General features: G+C 42.9%; 1 protein-coding gene across 1 annotated transcript in view; it reads right to left on the bottom strand.

Moving 5' to 3' along the window:
- LOC120053986 (FERM domain-containing protein 4A-like) overlaps window positions 1-19089 on the bottom strand; it is a 139617-nt gene that overhangs the window by 25441 nt on the left and 95087 nt on the right. The window contains exons 7-11 of the mRNA XM_039001336.1: window positions 15881-15903; window positions 9239-9322; window positions 9057-9122; window positions 8691-8748; window positions 8451-8537 (exon numbers count right to left, since the gene is read on the bottom strand). Coding sequence (XP_038857264.1) covers window positions 8451-8537; window positions 8691-8748; window positions 9057-9122; window positions 9239-9322; window positions 15881-15903 — 318 coding nt within the window. The remainder of the gene's footprint in view (window positions 1-8450; window positions 8538-8690; window positions 8749-9056; window positions 9123-9238; window positions 9323-15880; window positions 15904-19089) is intronic.

Genomic DNA, 19089 nt, shown 5'->3' with positions numbered 1-19089 from the left:
CACACACACACACACACACACACACACACACACACACACACACACACACACACACACACACACACACACAAGGCCTGAGTCTGTTTCTCGTTACACAGAAAGAGAGCAGTCACAGCAGTTACTGTTACACTGGAGACACTACTAGCAGCTGGGACACATACACACCAACAATGGTGGTGGTAGAAATGTGAAGGCAGTGAGATGGTTTAAGAAACGGTAAAAACACAAACTCTGTACCAACAGGAGAAAACTAAGTTAACTGGCAGGATGAGGGAGGACAGGACAGACTGGAGAGGAGGGAAGAGAAGACGAGGGGGCACGGCCCAGGAATTTTAACAGCCTGGAAAAACAATGTAGAGAGGGGGATAAGAGGAGAGGAGAAGAGGGGGATAAGATGGAGCATATAAACACAGCATATGGACTAAGTGTGTGTATGTGTGTGTGTGTGTGTGTGAGCTTGCGTGCATGTGTGAGAATCAGTGCAGTTATGATCACACTCGGCGTACTGTACACTCAATGGAGTATGAAGACTTAATGTGGCATGGTGCTAAAAATAGGAGGCAGATAAGGAGAGTGGGTGTGTATGTGTGATTCCAGATAGGGAGCGTGTGTAACAGCTTTCCATCACGAGAGTGTTTGACACACACATGCTTCCTCAAAACTAGGTTGTACGGTGGGCCCCATCTTGTCAACTCAACACTGTAGCATTGGCATCATATGTATGAGACCGCAATACATCCCAGTACAACTAGTGTGATCAGGTTTGTTGCTGGGCAGGGACAAAAGCTTGCACACCATGTGTGTTTAAAAGACTAGGGCTGAGACCATCGCTTTCATCTTCCCTCAGATCAGGCTTTAGTAATCATAGTCAATGAGCCATAGAACATTACTGCAAACCACAGTCACATTTTACAGGAAGGCTACTTCAAAATGTACATGTACAGCACATTATAATGAGGAATTAAACCAGTTTTAATATTCAAGAAGCTCTGTCCAAACTAACAACTGACAGGAGTTCTATAAGTGGTGTGTATTTAGTAACAGCTTTAGAGAAACTGAGAACAATCTGAACAATAATATCAGATACAGACATGGTGACACTGTCTTTCTACACAGCACTGAGAATGGAAAAGGGTGTGTCCACTGTTAGGCCAGTGTGTGTGTTCGTGTGTGAGTACAAAGAAAAGGTCATGCCTGAGAAAGCTTGAAGTGGATACCCATGGTTATGTATAAAGAATAGAATGGTGTATAACTGCTCAGTAATGTTGGAGTAAAGCCAAGGTCTATTCTAGTACAGGGCAGAGCTGTACCTGTAGACAGTAGCAGTCAGCTAGGACTAGAAGCCTGTCTGGGGACTAGGGTCTAGAGGGGACCCACTTACCATCACTGGTTCCCCCCTTTCCCTGTTTCTCTCCCTGTTTCTCAGTTCCTCCCTCAGAAAGTTGGAGGGCGGTGAGCTTGGGGGGCGTTAAATGTTTCCAGACTGTTCTTTAGTCACTATGGAGACATTCCTACTGCTTCCTGTTGTTTTTGTTTTGGTCGTATTTTTTTTTAATGTGTTAATGTTAGAGGGTGTGAGGTTAGGAGGGGTGTTTACAAACCAAGGCACACTCCTCACTCATTTTTCATCACTGTTTCATACCTTCATATATCCTTGTCTGATCCGGCAACACACTAGTTAGCAGAGATATAGGCTCAATATCTGTCAAGAAAATCTCAATCCAATTCATTTCCTCAGTCAAAAGGACACTCCTCTCACTACTGGAGCTTCACACAGTTACTAAACCACCAGCAGCTGCTTCAGTCACTCACAAACCCTAATCTCTGGATAAGTGACTCAGAACTCACTAACAAGGCATTTTTCCTGGCTGTGGTTGAGCTGTAACTTCCTACCGATGGTTGTGTGTGTGTGTGTGTGTGTGTGTGTGTGTGTGTGTGTGTGTGTGTGTGTGTGTGTGTGTGTGTGTGTGTGTGTGTGTGTGTGTGTGTGTGTGTGTGTGTGCGTGTGTGTGTGTGTGTGTGTGTGTGAGGAGAAGTGGGGTTAGGGGTAAAGTATTTAAACAACCCCAAATAAACAGTCAGAAGGCCTCAGAGTGGTGGTCTAGTCACTCCAGGTTGTCCCCTAGTAAAACACAACCTATTCCTGATGTGAAACTGAAAACAAAAACAGCCTAATCTAAAACACTGAAATCCTAGTTTGACATAATGATAGTGGCCTTGTCAGGTAACCAGTAATGCACAGCCTCTATACACAGTTTTTCACAGGGTCTCAAACTTCATTGAAATTCACACCAGAGTTATAAAAGACATTAATAGCCATCTGTAAAGTGCCATCCCTCTCTCTATGTTTTCAGAGCGCTCCGTGTGTAGATAACATTAGTGTGGTGATGAGAAGCCAGAACATGAAGTCCTGAGCCTCCCTTCATTCTACCTCCCCTCTGAACACAATCACTCTATTGTAGTACAGACCCCTTTCAACCGGGCACGGCCCACTGCCTTTTATTGTGTGTGTGTGTGTGTATATATATCTACAAATGGTGAGATATGGGGAGAAAACATCCTGCCAATAATGAAAGATCCAAGAGGGCCCCTCCCAGCAAACCGGGAACATTACCAGAACATTAGCTAAGATTCCCATTAAGTTCTAGATAGGATTATATCTAACATTAGGATGATAACATCCCCAAAACATTTGTAAAGTTTTTTTTTAATGTTTATGTTTTAAATGAAATATCCTTAGAATGTTCTCCTAACATTCACTAAAACGTTGTGCACAACATCTGTAACAACCACCACAAAACATTCCCAAAATGTTCTCATTAGGATTCCGGGTAAGGTAATAACACAATGTACCAGTAATGTTTTCCCAACAAATCAAAATTGTTTATGTGAAAGTTCCCTGAACGTTTGTTAGGTTGTGGTAAATGTTCTCATTAAACAGAAACTCTCCAGTCATGCTGATGATTATACAATGTTTGTATAAAACATTTGCCTGATATTGCAAGAATTTTCCCATACCACATTTTGTCTGTTCTTTAAAGGTTCCCAGAATGTTTCATTAGGTTGTGAGAACAGTTTGGTGGGAACATTGTGGGGACATCACAAAATATATGTTCCCAAAACACACAAAAAATGTCACTTTTTGTGGATGATTATACAATGTTTAATGTTAGGTTGCACAGGACATTCCCTTAATGTTGTAAGAATGTTGACAGAACAACTGGTCTAAGTTCTTTAAAGTTTCCCAGAACATTTAATTAAGTTATGGGAGTTGTCTGGGATGTTGCAAGAATATTCTTGTGATATTCACGAAGGTTGCACAATGTTCCACAATTTCCAGTCAGTTTCAAGACGTTCATAACATATTTGTTTTATGTTCAACATTATATTTAATTGATGTTCATTCAATATACATTTGACCTAGTCTTAGAGGTCCTCAGAAAATATCAATAACACTACTTCTTATCACACTGCTCACTTAACCCAGAAGTCAGCCTCGCTTAACCCAGAAGTCAGACTCGCTTAACCCAGAAGTCAGCCTCGCTAAACCCAGAAGTCAGCCTCGCTTAACCCAGAAGTCAGCCTCGCTTAACCCAGAAGTCAGCCTCGCTTAACCCAGAAGTCAGCCTCGTTAAACCCAGAAGTCAGCCGCACTAATGTGTCAGGGGAAACACCATTTGACTGATGAATGAGGTCAGCTTGCAGGTGCCCGGCCCTGCCACAAGGAGTTGCTAGAGCATGACGAGCCAAGGAAAGCCCCCAGAGAAAACTGTGTGCCGTCCTATGGGGCACCCGGTCACGGCCGGCTGTAACACAGACTGGGATCGAACCCCAAGCTGTAGTGTTGCTTCAGCACTGCGATGTAGTGCTTTTGAACGCTGCACTACTCAGGAGCACTTCAATAACCTTTCTGACTGGATTTTTAAATAGGGACGAAATAAAAGCTTCCTCTCTTTTAGTAGAGTATATCTGAGCCTCATGGTTAAAGAATATGTGGGATTGAACCTGCAATCTTCAGCCAGATCATTAACCCTAAATAATTAAGACACACAAATGACTCGAGGGAGCCAGAGATCAAGATAGTCTAACCAGAAGAAGAAAAAAACTTCCTCCTGCTGCTGCTGGTCTTCGCAGATTCTGCTGTTACGCTCCTGCTGTTACACTCCTAATAGGCTACACCAGGGGTCGGCAACCTTTTCCATTTTGAGTGCCAACTTATCTTACCATTTCTACAGATCTGCATGCTGTCCTGAAGTTTGCTCTAGCAAACTTGCAACATTGCATACAACATTCTGGGCCCTAAGAGTTTCCAGCTCAGTTTTCAACTCCTAAATGGAGTGAAATAAACCAAAACGTGTTCCTCACAAGTGTAGCCTAGGTTGTGCTGTCCGCAAACAAGGTGTCCACTCCTACAGCGAAGATACAGCAAGGACACAGCAGTCCCCTGGTGGTGGAGAGGGTTAATGGTCTGCAAAGCTGAGTGCAGGTTCAATCCCACAGGTTCTTTAACCATGTTTCTTTTGAAAAACAAAAACAGTGACATTGAAGCTCATATATAACCTACTAAAAGAGGGGATGTCTTTATTTCGTCCAGTCAAAAATGCAGAATTTAGACTAACTGTAAAAACAATAAACAACGTGTAAAAATGGACTGTTCAACATAAAAAAACGCACCTGATTTAATTCCTGCTTTGAGATGCTTGATATGGTCCCCCATGTCTTATTTTTCATGATCTGAAAACCAAAGGTGATCCTAGATCAGCACTCAGAGTCTTGCATACCTTCTAAATATGGGCCCAGAAGTACACAGCTTATAAAGAGGATGGGGAAGTGATGGTGAATAACCCAGTTACCAGTATTTCCCTGGGTTAGTCATGTCTAAGAATGCTAAAATGGAAGCATAGTAGTCCTTATTGACTATACTGCCATGGCTATAGACTGAAAAAATTTGATGCGCGAGAGCTTCCCCAGTGGTGCAGAAGATAAAAGATTTGGCTTTGGAACCGAATATTGCAGGTCAAAACCCTGCATGTGCAGGTTGTCAACATATAAAGTGTCAAAATATATGTTGTATGATTAAATGCTGTTCAAATGTCCTATGAATGAAACTGTTAACATGTAAGATCTTAATGACAAAACCATTTTACACTGTTAATTGAGTCTTCATTTCTATACTGCACAGACCCTTTTAAGCGCACGTGTTTCCGCACTAGGACTGACCCCATTTAGTTGTCTGGTCGATTGTTTGGTCGTTAGGCTGTTGGTCGACTGAGATGTTTTCAGTCAAGCAGTCGCAAATATACAGTACCAATCAAAAGTTTGGAAACATAGGCAGAGTTGCAAAGAAAAAGCCATATCTCTGGCCAATAAAAAGAAAAGATTAAGATGGGCAAAAGAACAGACACTGGACAGAGGAACTCTGCCTAGAAGGCCATCATCCCAGAGTCGCCTCTTCACTGTTGACGTTGAGACTGGTGTTTTGCGGGTACTAGACACTCTAATGTACTTGTCCTCTTGCTCAGTTGTGCACCGGGGCCTCCCACTCCTCTTTCATTTCTGGTTAGAGCCAGTTTGCACTGTTCTGTGAAGGGAGTAGTACACAGCGTTGTACGAGATCTTCAGTTTCTTGGCAATTTCTCGCATGGAATAGCCTTCATTTCTCAGAACAAGAATAGACTGATGAGTTTCAGAAGAAAGTTATTTGTTTCTGGCCATTTTGAGTCTATAATCAAACCCACAAATGCTGATGCTCCAGATACTCAACTAGTCTAAAGAAGGACAGGATTATTGCTTCTTTAATCAGAACCACAGTTTTCAGCTGTGCTAACATAATTGCAATAATTGGTTTTCTAATGATCAATTAGCCTTTTAAAATTATAAACTTGAATTAGCTAACACAACGTGCCATTGGAACACAGGAGTGATGGTTGCTGATAATGGGCCTCTGTACACCTATGTAGATATTCCATTAAAAATCAGCCATTTCCAGCTACTATAGTCATTTACAAAATTAACAATGTCTTCACTGTATTTCTGATCAATTTGATGTTATTTTAATGGACAAAATGTTTTGCTTTTCTTTCAAAAACAAGGACATTTCTAAGTGACCCCAAACTTTTGAAATGTAGTGTATGTTCCCATTTGGGGATGTCTTAACTCACCACCACTAATGAGCTGTGGAGCTTCTCAAATATTTTTTTTCTTCAACTCAAACAGCAAGTAAACAAAGTCTGTTTGTTTGTTTGAATGCATTGAGAATTACAATAGTTCCTCAATTTACTTGAAAAATATTTACAGCTCTCTCCCTTTAGATAACCAATTGGCATGAAAGGGAAAAATGTAATGCTCTGATCCAGTGGAAACGTCATAAAATACCTGATCATTTCTTATTCCTTGCACAAATAGCCTACAGCTGTGTCTGTCCAGAGGGTACAGGCGCAGAAACTCTGAGGGACCAGAATATTTTATACAATGTAGCAAGTTTGCTAGCTCTAGCTTCGGGCCAAACCCAGTTGATAGTTGATACAATGTTTCAAGTTGAAGACAGGCCATGTGTAGCCAATGTGATTCATAGGATATTTATTTTTATCAGGATATTTTCTGCCTGCAGGATGCAATGTTTTAATTTGTTGGCTCTATGTAGACTATTTTTACATAGTTGGCAATGGTAATAGAAGTTACTTTTAGATTTGCATCATTTTCCTTTAGATTTAGATACAGTTGAAGTCGGAAGTTTACATACACTTAGGTTGGAGTCATTAAACCTCGTTTTTTAACCACTCCACAAATTTCTATCGTTTTGGCACGTGGGTTAGGACATCTACTTTGTGCATGACAGAAGTAATTTTTCCAACAATTGGTTGCAGACAGATGACTTCACTTATAATTCACTGTATCACAATTCCAGTGGGTCAGAAGTTTACATACACTAAGTTGACTGTGCCTTTAAACAGCTTGGGAAATTCCAGAAAATTATGTCATAGCTTTAGAAGTTCTGATAGGCAAATTGATATAATTTGAGTCAATTGGAGGTGTACCTGTGGATGTATTTCAAGGCCTTCAAACTCAGTGCCTCTTTGCTTGACATAATGGAAAAATCAAAATAAATCAGCCAAGACCTCAGAAAAAAAGATTATAGACCTCCACAAGTCTGGTTCATCCTTGGGAGCAATTTCCAAACGCCTGAAGGTACCACGTTCACCTGTACAAACAATAGTACGCAAGTGTAAACACCATGGGACCACGCAGCCATCATACCGCTCAGGAAGGAGACGCGTTCTGTCTCCTAGAGATGAACATACTGTGGTGCGAAAAGTGCAAATCAATCCCAGAACAAAAGCAAAGGACCTTGTGAAGATGCTGGAGGAAACAGGTACAAAAGTATCTATATCCACAGTAAAACGAGTTCTATATCGACATAACCTGAAAGGCCGTTCAGCAAGGAAGAAGCCACTGCTCCAAAACAGCCATAAAAAAGCCAGACTATGGTTTGCAACTGCACATGGGGACAAAGATCGTACTTTTTGGAGAAATGTCCTCTGGTCTGATAAAACAAAAATAGAACTGTTTGGCCATAATGACATCGTTATGTTTGGAGGAAAAAGGGGAACGCTTGCAAGCCGAAGAACACCATCCCAACCGTGAAGCATGGGGGTGGCAGCATCATGTTGTGGGGGTGCTTTGCTGCAGGAGGGACTGGTGCACTTCACAAAATAGATGGCATCATTAGGAAAGAAAATGATGTGGATATATTGAAGCAACATCTCAATATCCTTCGTGATGTCCCCACAATGTTCTCCCCAGACTGTTCCCACAACCTAATGAAATATTCTGGGAACCTTTAAATAACTGATTAAAAGTGCTCTAGGAACGTTCTTGCAACATCAGGCGATAATCATCAGAATGACTAACAGTTTTTGTGTTATGAGAACATGTGCGGCAACCTTACAAATGTTCTGGGAACTTCACAGAACCAATTTTTGGTTCTCCAACTCCCAACTCATTCCTGTGACCTAAAATAGGAGACTAGGCCAGCATTCCCATCCTGTCTCCACGGTAACATCTAGGAAACATCAGGATATGAGACTATTATGGGATAGAGCTGGAATCTGGGGGGGAAGGGGGCACAGTGGTGAGACATTTAGACTGGAATGCACGCACACACACACACACGCAAACACACACTGGAACAGGATGGGCAAACAGGAAAGCTGAGGCAGACAGGAAGCCTTTGTCAGGGCTGAGGGGTCAGAGTTCACAGACGGCATGTGTGTGTGTGTGTGTGTCCGTTCATCTAGCGAGGAGACGTTGGACATTACTAGGGTCAAAGGTGAAAGAATTTAATAGACTACCAGGTGACTGATGGACTGACAGGATGTTACATCTTTATAAAACTTCAGACACACAATGCAGATTGAAAGAGAGAGAGATAATTAATGTCTGTGTCTTACCTTCCTGGGTTTGACCTTGTCTTGGTAGTCATACTGGAAGATTCCTTTATAACTCAGTCCCAGCCACCACGGAATTCCCTGCTTATCCTGACACGCACAGCGAGAAGACACACACATCAGAGGTTGTGTGTGTATTTCATAGCCCCCCAAAGCCCCCCCCCCCCCCCCAAAAAAACTCACCCACCCACTCAGCCCCCAACCCCAAGAGAGAGAGTGTGTGACTAGGTGATAAAGTTTTACCTTAACAGTGTAGTAATGTACTCCATATGTAGGTAGCGACTCAGCGATGCTCATATAACTGTAAAAGACAAAGATACAGAGACACACAGAGAGAGACATTAGTCAGTCAGAGAGCTCCCAGTGTTCAACTTCACAGCATACACTGAAGAGAGAGCACCATAAACACACACACACACACACACACACACACACACACACACACACACACACACACACACACACACACACACACACATGGATACACACTCAGCATGTAAGAGAGATGTCTGAACACACACAGCTCAAGAGAGGGAGCATGCAGAAAGAGAACACGAGACACACACATACACACACACACACACACACCCTTCCCCTGTCCAGTCTTACTTGACTATGGCCTGCCCTCTGGACTGTCCATTGAGCTTCTTGTAGTGTTCTATCACCCGGTCCTCACTGGAACGGAAAACATACACAAAATATAACTGAATCATATCAGCCAGGTCGAGCAACCAGGCAGTAGAGTTTGGTGGCCCTGGTCAATTGGGCCAATAACACAGGCTGGGACTAACCAGTAGGCCAGAGATGGGTGTTCCTTCAGGGCCTGAGTCGGCAAAGCTGGAAGCTTCTTCAGGTCTGACCTTGTCACGTCATTACTGCAACACATACAGAAACACGCACGTCATTACTGTGAACACACACTGAACTCAAACTGCCAAGAGGTGTTGGAGACAGATTGGCATTAGTGATATATGCCCCTCCAAAAGGTGTCTCCAATAATGTGATGTTTGTCTACTACAATGATGTATTGACTTTAATCTAAGGGTATTTCCTCATGATTCATCTAAGGGTTTGGCCAGAGTTAGTAACTGACAAGGTGGGGAGGGGAGGGGGATAATGCTACCCTGTTGTGTTTTAGGGGGACTGGTGAGACAGTCACACAGCTGGCTGGGCGTTATCTAGGGAACAGCTGGAGAGAGAGAGAGAGAGAGAGAGAGAGAGAGAGAGAGAGAGAGAGAGAGAGAGAGAGAGAGAGAGAGAGAGAGAGAGAGAGAGAGAGAGAGAGAGAGAGAGAGAGAGAGAGAGAGAGAGAGAGAGAGAGAGAGAGAGAGAGAGAGAGAGAGAGAGAGAGAGAGAGAGAGAGAGAGAGAGAGAGAGAGAGAGAGAGAGAGAGAGAGAGAGAGAGAGAGAGAGAGAGAGAGAGAGAGAGAGAGAGAGAGAGAGAGAGAGAGAGAGAGAGAGAGAGAGAGAGAGAGAGAGAGAGAGAGAGAGAGAGAGAGAGAGAGAGAGAGAGAGAGAGAGAGAGAGAGAGAGAGAGAGAGAGAGAGAGAGAGAGAGAGAGAGAGAGAGAGAGAGAGAGAGAGAGAGAGAGAGAGAGAGAGAGAGAGAGAGAGAGAGAGAGAGAGAGAGAGAGAGAGAGAGAGAGAGAGAGAGAGAGAGAGAGAGAGAGAGAGAGAGAGAGAGAGAGAGAGAGAGAGAGAGAGAGAGAGAGAGAGAGAGAGAGAGAGAGAGAGAGAGAGAGAGAGAGAGAGAGAGAGAGAGAGAGAGAGAGAGAGAGAGATGACGAAGACCCCAGACTCCCAGTCTTAAACCCCTCTGTAATCCCCTAACCCTCCCAGCCCCCTGAGACTGAGACTGGGGGAAAGCCCTGGAAACAAGGCAGCCAACACTCTGGAAATATAACAGTAACCTAACACCTGACCTAGAGCAATGGTTCCCAATCCCAACCTCTACCACCCAATCTGGAAACCACAGCACAAAGAATCAGAGCCAACCCCAGGCATAAGCGACATATGCGGTCGCCCAGGACTCCCGACCCCAAAAAACGAAAACCTTTGTATTTATTATACACTGCTCAAAAAAATAAAGGGAACACTTAAACAACACAATGTAACTCCAAGTCAATCACACTTCTGTGAAATCAAACTGTCCACTTAGGAAGCAACACTGATTGACAATAAATTTCACATGCTGTTGTGCAAATGGAATAGACAAAAGGTGGAAATTATAGGCAATTAGCAAGACACCCCCAATAAAGGAGTGGTTCTGCAGGTGGTGACCACAGACCACTTCTCAGTTCCTATGCTTCCTGGCTGATGTTTTGGTCACTTTTGAATGCTGGCGGTGCTTTCACTCTAGTGGTAGCATGAGACGGAGTCTACAACCCACACAAGTGGCTCAGGTAGTGCAGTTCATCCAGGATGGCACATCAATGCGAGCTGTGGCAAGAAGGTTTGCTGTGTCTGTCAGCGTAGTGTCCAGAGCATGGAGGCGCTACCAGGAGACAGGCCAGTACATCAAGAGACGTGGAGGAGGCCGTAGGAGGGCAACAACCCAGCAGCAGGACCGCTACCTCCGCCTTTGTGCAAGGAGGAGCACTGCCAGAGCCCTGCAAAATGACCTCCAGCAGGCCACAAATGTGCATGTGTCTGCTCAAACGGTCAGAAACAGACTCCATGAGGGTGGTATGAGGGCCCGACGTCCACAGGTGGGGGTTGTGCTTACAGCCCAACACGACGCAGGACGTTTGGCATTTGCCAGAGAACACCAAGATTGGCAAATTCGCCACTGGCGCCCTGTGCTCTTCACAGATGAAAGCAGGTTCACACTGAGCACATGAGCACATGTGACAGACGTGACAGAGTCTGGAGACGCCGTGGAGAACGTTCTGCTGCCTGCAACATCCTCCAGCATGACCGGTTTGGCGGTGGGTCAGTCATGGTGTTGGGTGGCATTTCTTTGTGGGGCCGCACAGCCCTCCATGTGCTCGCCAGAGGTAGCCTGACTGCCATTAGGTACCGAGATGAGATCCTCAGACCCCTTGTGAGACCATATGCTGACACATGCACATTTGTGGCCTGCTGGAGGTCCTTTTGCAGGGCTCTGGCAGTGCACCTCCTTGCACAAAGGCGGAGGTAGCGGTCCTGCTGCTGGGTTGTTGCCCTCCTACGGCCTCCTCCACGTCTCCTGATGTACTGGCCTGTCTCCTGGTAGCGCCTCCATGCTCTGGACACTACGCTGACAGACACAGCAAACCTTTTTGCCACAGCTCGCATTGATGTGCCATCCTGGATGAACTGCACTACCTGAGCCACTTGTGTGGGTTGTAGACTCCGTCTCATGCTACCACTAGAGTGAAAGCACCGCCAGCATTCAAAAGTGACCAAAACATCAGCCAGGAAGCATAGGAACTGAGAAGTGGTCTGTGGTCACCACCTGCAGAACCATTCCTTTATTGGGGGTGTCTGCTAATTGCCTATAATTTCCACCTTTTGTCTATTCCATTTGCACAACAGCATGTGAAATTTATTGTCAATCAGTGTTGCTTCCTAAGTGGACAGTTTGATTTCACAGAAGTGTGATTGACTTGGAGTTACATTGTGTTGTTTAAGTGTTCCCTTTACTTTTTTGAGCAGTGTATATAGATATATATATATTTTTTTTTAAACTCAGTCGGGGTCTCAACTTACTGTTGCCCAGGGGCTTTGACCTCCAGGGGACCCCCATTGATTTTGTAAGTCACTCCCACTCAGATATCATTTACATGGCATAAGACATGGCAAAATGTGTCGAATGGCAGGAAATTTACTTTAAAACTGCAAAAATGTCTCTCCACCCTCCCAAGGAAAAATGTGTAGAATTGCAGGAAATTTGCTGTAAAACTGCTAAATGTTTCTATCTGCCCATGGCAAAATTAGTAGAATTGCATGACATGTTTTAAAAAAATTGCAAAATGTTCTCTGCCCCATGGAAAACTGTGTACGATTGCAGAAAACTTTCTCTCCGCCATCTAGAAGGAGGCCACTAAAATGTTTTGCACGCGAAGTGGGGGGGCCCACCAACCAAATCCCACCTAGGGCCCCCAAAAGGCTAGCAAACAATGCTAGCATAATATTTAGCCTAATATGTCTGTAAATGCTATTTATTCACCAAAAAAGGTGTGTAAACATAATTTATCCTCCACTACATCTCATGACCTCCTTTTCTGTGTGTGTGTGTCACATTCCAGATCTCAGTGGGATGCCATATTTATTTATACTCTCTGTGAGGAAGAGGAAATGGGGTCAAAGGTGAACGCTGTTCAACCCTCTAATCTACACTGTCTTCACCGCTCACACACTGATGAATAATCTGTATCCTTTACATCTCTAAAATACAGAGCAACGATAAGATACTGTATGTGTTTCCCTTTAACTGTAAAGGCCTTGCAATCATCTGTATTTAAAGAAAGATAATAACGCAAAAACACCATTATAAATGACCAAAGTTATACATTGTAATATAATTGCAACCACATGTAATTTTTTAAATGCACATTTTCACTACGATGCTTCTAACCTTCACTGTCCAAACCGATACAGTGGCCGACGTATCATGCATTCCCATTAAAGTGTAAATCAATAGAGAGCAAACTGTTTTAGGGGGCAGAAGGCTCATCATGTGAGCTGCCCTCCCTGGCTTCGTCTCACCCGGTTACACTGCTCTGGTCTTAATTGGCTAGCAGTCATGCACAGTGGAGCCCTGTCACACACACACACACACACACACACACACACACACACACACACACCACACACATACACACAGCCATGCACTATAATAAGCTACGCCCCACTGACCCTCTCTAAAGACAGACTCTTCAGAGCTGGATGGAGAGAGTGAATCAGGGGACTGGGGTTGAGAAGAAAGGGAGAGAGGGATAGAGGGATGGAGGACAGGCAGACAAAGGCAGGTCCTTTGAGAGGAGAGGGAGCGGAGCGATTTGCTTTGCTGCTCTGAGGGGCTCAGAGGGCCAGGGACAGACCCCCTACACAGGGTGTAATTGTTCCCCTGTCACACACGCGCATACACACACACACACATTTGACATTTTAGTCAACACACAGACAAACACAAACACACACACACACACACACCTATCCCACCTTCCCCTCAAACAAAAACCAAAGAAACACGTGGGCCACCTCCCCTCTATTGTACATTATACACATACAGCTTACTGTAGTAGAGATTAGAGGTCGACCGATTAATCGGAATGGCCGATTAATTAGGGCCAATTTCAAGTTTTCATAACAATCGGAAATCGATATTTTTGGACACCGATTTGGACGTTTTTTTTTTTACACCTTTATTTAACTAGGCAAGTCAGTTAAGAACACATTCTTATTTTCAATGACGGCCTAGGAACGGTGGGTTAACTGCCTTGTTCAGGGGCAGAACGACAGATTTTTACCTTGTCAGCTCGGGGATTCAATCTTGCAAACTTACGGTTAACTAGTCCAACGCTCTAACCACCTGATTACATTGCACTCCACGAGGAAGTTACGCGAATGCAGTAAGAAGCCAAGGTAAGTTGCTAGCTAGCATTAAACTTATCTTATAAAAAACAATCAATCAATCAATCATAATCACTAGTTAACTACACATGGTTGATGATATTACTAGTTTATCTAGCGTGTCCTGCGTTGCATATAATCGATGCGGTGAGCATTCGCGAAACAGGACTGTCGTTGCTCCAACGTGTACCTAACCATAAACATCAATGCCTTTCTTAAAATCAATACACAGAAGTATATATTTTTAAACCTGCATATTTAGCTAAAAGAAATCCAGGTTAGCAGGAAATATTAACCAGATGAAATTGTGTCACTTCTCTTGCGTTCATTGCACGCAGAGTCAGGGTATATGCAACAGTTTGGGCCGCCTGGCTCGTTGCGAACTAATTTGCCAGAATTTTACATAATTATGTGTCACGTTCTGACCTTTATTTCCTTTGTTTTGTCTTTATTTAGTATGGTCAGGGCGTAAGTTGGGGTGGGCAGTCTATGTTTGTATTTCTATGTTTTCCTATTTCTGTGTTTGGCCTGATATGGTTCTCAATCAGAGGCAGCTGTTTTGTGTTGTCTCTGATTGGGAACCATATTTAGGTAGCCTGTTTTGTGTTGGGTTTTGTGGGTGGTTGTCTTCAGTCTTCGTGTGTCTGCACCAGACAGAACTGTTTCGGTTTTTCACATTGGTTGTTTTGTATTTTGTAGTGTTCACGTTTATTGTCTTTAATTAAACATTATGGACAATTACCACACTGCGCATTGGTCCTCCGATCCTTCAAACTTCTCCTCCTCAGACGAGGAGGAAGACGAAAGCCGTTACATTATGACATAACATTGAAGGTTGTGCAATGTAACAGGAATATTTAGACTTATGGATGCCACTCGTTAGATAAAATATGGAACGGTTCCGTATTTAACTGAAAGAATAAACGTTTTGTTTTCGAGATGATAGTTTCCGGATTCGACCATATTAATGACCTAAGGCTCGTATTTCTGTGTGTTATTATGTTATAATTAAGTCTATGATTTGATAGAGCAGTCTGACTGAGCGGTGGTAGGCAGCAGCAGGCTTGTAAGCATTCATTCAAACAGCACTTTCCTGCGTTTTGCCAGCTCTTCGCAATGCTTCAAGCATTGCGCTGTTTATGACTTCAAGCCTATCAACTCCCGAGATTAGGCAGGTGTAACCGATGTGAAATGGCTAGCTAGTTAGCGGGGTGCGCGCTAATAGCGTTTCAAACGTCACTCGCTCTAAGACTTGGAGTAGTTGTTCCCCTTGCTCTGCATGGGTAACGCTGCTTCGAGGGTGGCTGTTGTCGATGTGTTCCTGGTTCGAGCCCAGGTAGGAGTGAGGAGAGGGACGGAAGCTATACTGTTACACTGGCAATACTAAAGTGCCTATAAGAACATCCAATAGTCAAAGGTATATGAAATACAAATCGTATAGAGAGAAATAGTCCTATAATTCCTATAATAACTACAACCTAAAACTTTTTACCTGGGAATATTGAAGACTCATGTTAAAAGGAACCACCAGCTTTCATATGTTCTCATGTTCTGAGCAAGGAACTTAAACGTTAGCTTTCTTACATGGCACATATTGCACTTTTACTTTCTTCTCCAACACTTTGTTTTTGCATTATTTAAACCAAATTGAACATGTTTCATTATTTATTTGAGGCTAAATTGATTTTATTGATGTATTATATAAAGTTAAAATAAGTGTTCATTCATTATTGTTGTAATCGTCATTATTACAAATAAATTTAAAAAATCAGCCGATTAATCGGTATCAGCTTTTTTTGGTCCTCCAATAATCGGTATCGGTATTGAAAAATCATAATCGGTCGACCTCTAGTAGAGATACATAATAACTGTTCTTACCTGATGAAGTCACCTTTAGCCTCCTGGAGAGAGAAAAGACATAGAGGTGCTTAGCACCAGGGTTGGGCTCAATTCAGAATTTTGGAATTTACTCACATTCAACTCATTAATTGAAATTGGAAGTAGAATTTAATTCAGTGCATTTCAAAGAAGTTCCACTCAGTCATAGAAGATGGGAGTTTCATTGAATCTTACAGGTCACACTTCCAGATACCAAAGAATATATCACTTTTCTCTGGAAACAATGTTCATATCCTCTTTTAACCTTAGTGCTTAGAGTAGGCAATTATATTTCCACTAACCATTTCATTTATTTAGCTTATTTTTGAAGGCCTCAGGGTCAACATGAGGGTTAAACTAATGTATTCTCATATTGAACCATATGTACAGTACGTGATTCATGAAAGAAAATAACTTATTATATTCGTATATAGGTTTTGTTTTCTTGGTCATTCATTTTAAGAGTTTGTCCTGGAAATCTATTGTTTCAACAAAAATGTTATGCATGTGTATAACGTCATGTTTGATGTTTTATGTACAAGATGTATATTTGTATAGACAATACCTAATATAGAATAGAAGAGGCATTTGAATTTCATTGAATTTCATTGAATTGAATTACATTTCCTTGAATTCAAATTTGAATTGCAATTCTGTATCCTGTTTACTACTTAAATTCAAATTAAATTCAAATTCAATAATTTAACTGGAATTTATGAGTCATTCTCAATTCAATGATGGATTGACACTTTAATAATGTTTACATATCTTGCATTACTCATCCCATACAGTGGGGAGAACAAGTATTTGATACACTGCCGATTTTCCTACTTACAAAGCATGTAAAGGTCTGTAATTTTTATCATAGGTACACTTCAACTGTGAGAGACGGAATCTACAACAAAAATCCAGAAAATCACATTGTATGATTTTTAAGTAATTCATTTGCATTTTATTGCATGACATAAGTATTTACCAACCAGTAAGAATTCCGTCTCTCACAAACCTGTTAGTTTTTCTTTACGAAGCCCTCCTGTTATCCACTCATTACCTGTATTAACTGCACATGTTTGAACTCGTTACCTGTATAAAATACACCTGTCCACACACTCAATCAAACAGACTCCAACCTCTCCACAATGGCCAAGACCAGAGAGCTGTGTAAGGACATCAGGGATAAAATTGTAGACCTGCACAAAGCTGGGATGGGCTACAGGACAATAGGCAAGCAGCTTGGTGAGAAGGCAACAACTGTTGGCGCAATTATTAGAAAATGAAAGAAGTTCAAGATGACGGTCAATCACCCTCGGTCTGGGGCTCCATGCAAGATCTCACCTCGTGGGGCATCAATGATCATGAGGAAGGTGAGGGATCAGCCCAGAACTACATGGCAGGACCTGGTCAATGACCTGAAGAGAGCTGGGACCACAGTCTCAAAGAAAACCATTAGTAACACACTACGCCGTCATGGATTAAAATCCTGCAGCGCACGCAAGGTCCCCCTGCTCAAGCCAGCGCATGTACAGGCCCGTCTGAAGTTTGCCAATGACCATCTGGATGATCCAGAGGAGGAATGGGAGAAGGTCATGTGGTCTGATGAGACAAAAATAGATATCTTTGGTCTAAACTCCACTCGCCGTGTTTGGAGGAAGAAGAAGGATGAGTACAACCCCAAGAACACCATCCCAACCGTGAAGCATGGAGGTGGAAACATCATTCTTTGGGGATGCTTTTCTGCAAAGGGGACAGGACGACTGCACCGTATTGAAGGGAGGATGGATGGGGCCATGTATCGTGAGATCTTGGCCAACAACCTCCTTCCCTCAGTAAGAGCATTGAAGATGGGTCGTGGCTGGGTCTTCCAGCATGACAACGACCCGAAACACACAGCCAGGGCAACTAAAGAGTGGCTCCGTAAGAAGAATCTCAAGGTCCTGGAGTGGCCTAGCCAGTCTCCAGACCTGAACCCAATAGAAAATCTTTGGAGGGAGCTGAAATATTGCCCAGCGACAGCCCCGAAACCTGAAGGATCTGGAGAAGGTCTGTATGGAGGATTGGGCCAAAATCCCTGCTGCAGTGTGTGCAAACCTGGTCAAGAACTACAGGAAACGTATGATCTCTGTAATTGCAAACAAAGGTTTCTGTACCAAATATTAAGTTCTGCTTTTCTGATGTATCAAATACTTATGTCATGCAATAAAATGCAAATTAATTACTTAAAAATCATACAATGTGATTTTCTGGATTTTTGTTTTAGATTCTGTCTCTCACAGTTGAAGTGTACCTATGATGAAAATTACAGACCTCTACATGCTTTGTAAGTAGGAAAACCTGCAAAATCGGCAGTGTATCAAATACTTGTTCTCCCCACTGTATGTATATACTGTATTTTATACCATCTATTGCATCTTACCTATGCCGCTCGGTCATCGCTCATCCATATATTTATGTATATATTCTTATTACATCCCTTTAGATTTGTGTGTATTTGGTAGTTGTTGTGGAATTGTTTGATATTACTGCACTGTTAGAACTAGTAGCACAAGCATTTCGCTACACTCGCAATAACATCTGCTAACCATGTGTATGTGACCAATAACAATTGATTTGATTTGAGCCCAACCCTGTTTTATTTATTTATTTAACCTTTATTTAACTGATACATACAATCAGGGGTGCAACTTTAGCTTTAGAAGTGGGGGGGACATAATTATTTATTTACTTTTTAAATCCAGTCGGATAAACACTCCAAACAGCCTACCCGACCGCTCGGAGGCATCCGCAGGGTCCTAAAGCCCCCGTTGCCTGGTTTAGTATCACATTCCAATGATGAAATTGGAGGGGACTAAAATGCAATATCAGAATGTGGGGCCGTCACTAGTGAAAGTTGCGCCCCTGCATACACTATTATGGAGGAGATAACGCTGGCTTTTGTGGGTCAGGTAGTGAGTGTGTATATGTGTGTGCGTGTGTGTGAGTGTGTTTGTGTGTGTGTGTGTGTGTGTGTGTGTGTCTGTGTGGGTGGGCGGGCGGCGAGTGAGAGTACGGTGAGGTCTCCTGTGGTGAAATCAGAGAGAAATGTTATCCATCTGCAAAACCTCTAAAGGCCAAGAGATACCTACCTGATAAATCTGCACCGGCAGACACACACACACCACAGTCTGAGTGTGTGTAAGCTGATGTTGCAGGGTACTGAGGTAATGGGCTGA

The sequence above is a fragment of the Salvelinus namaycush genome, chromosome 9 (genome assembly GCF_016432855.1).
Source record: "Salvelinus namaycush isolate Seneca chromosome 9, SaNama_1.0, whole genome shotgun sequence".
NCBI lineage: Eukaryota > Metazoa > Chordata > Actinopteri > Salmoniformes > Salmonidae > Salvelinus > Salvelinus namaycush.
Note: the sequence above shows the minus strand (reverse complement) of the source record. Positions and strands in the feature narration are given on the sequence as shown.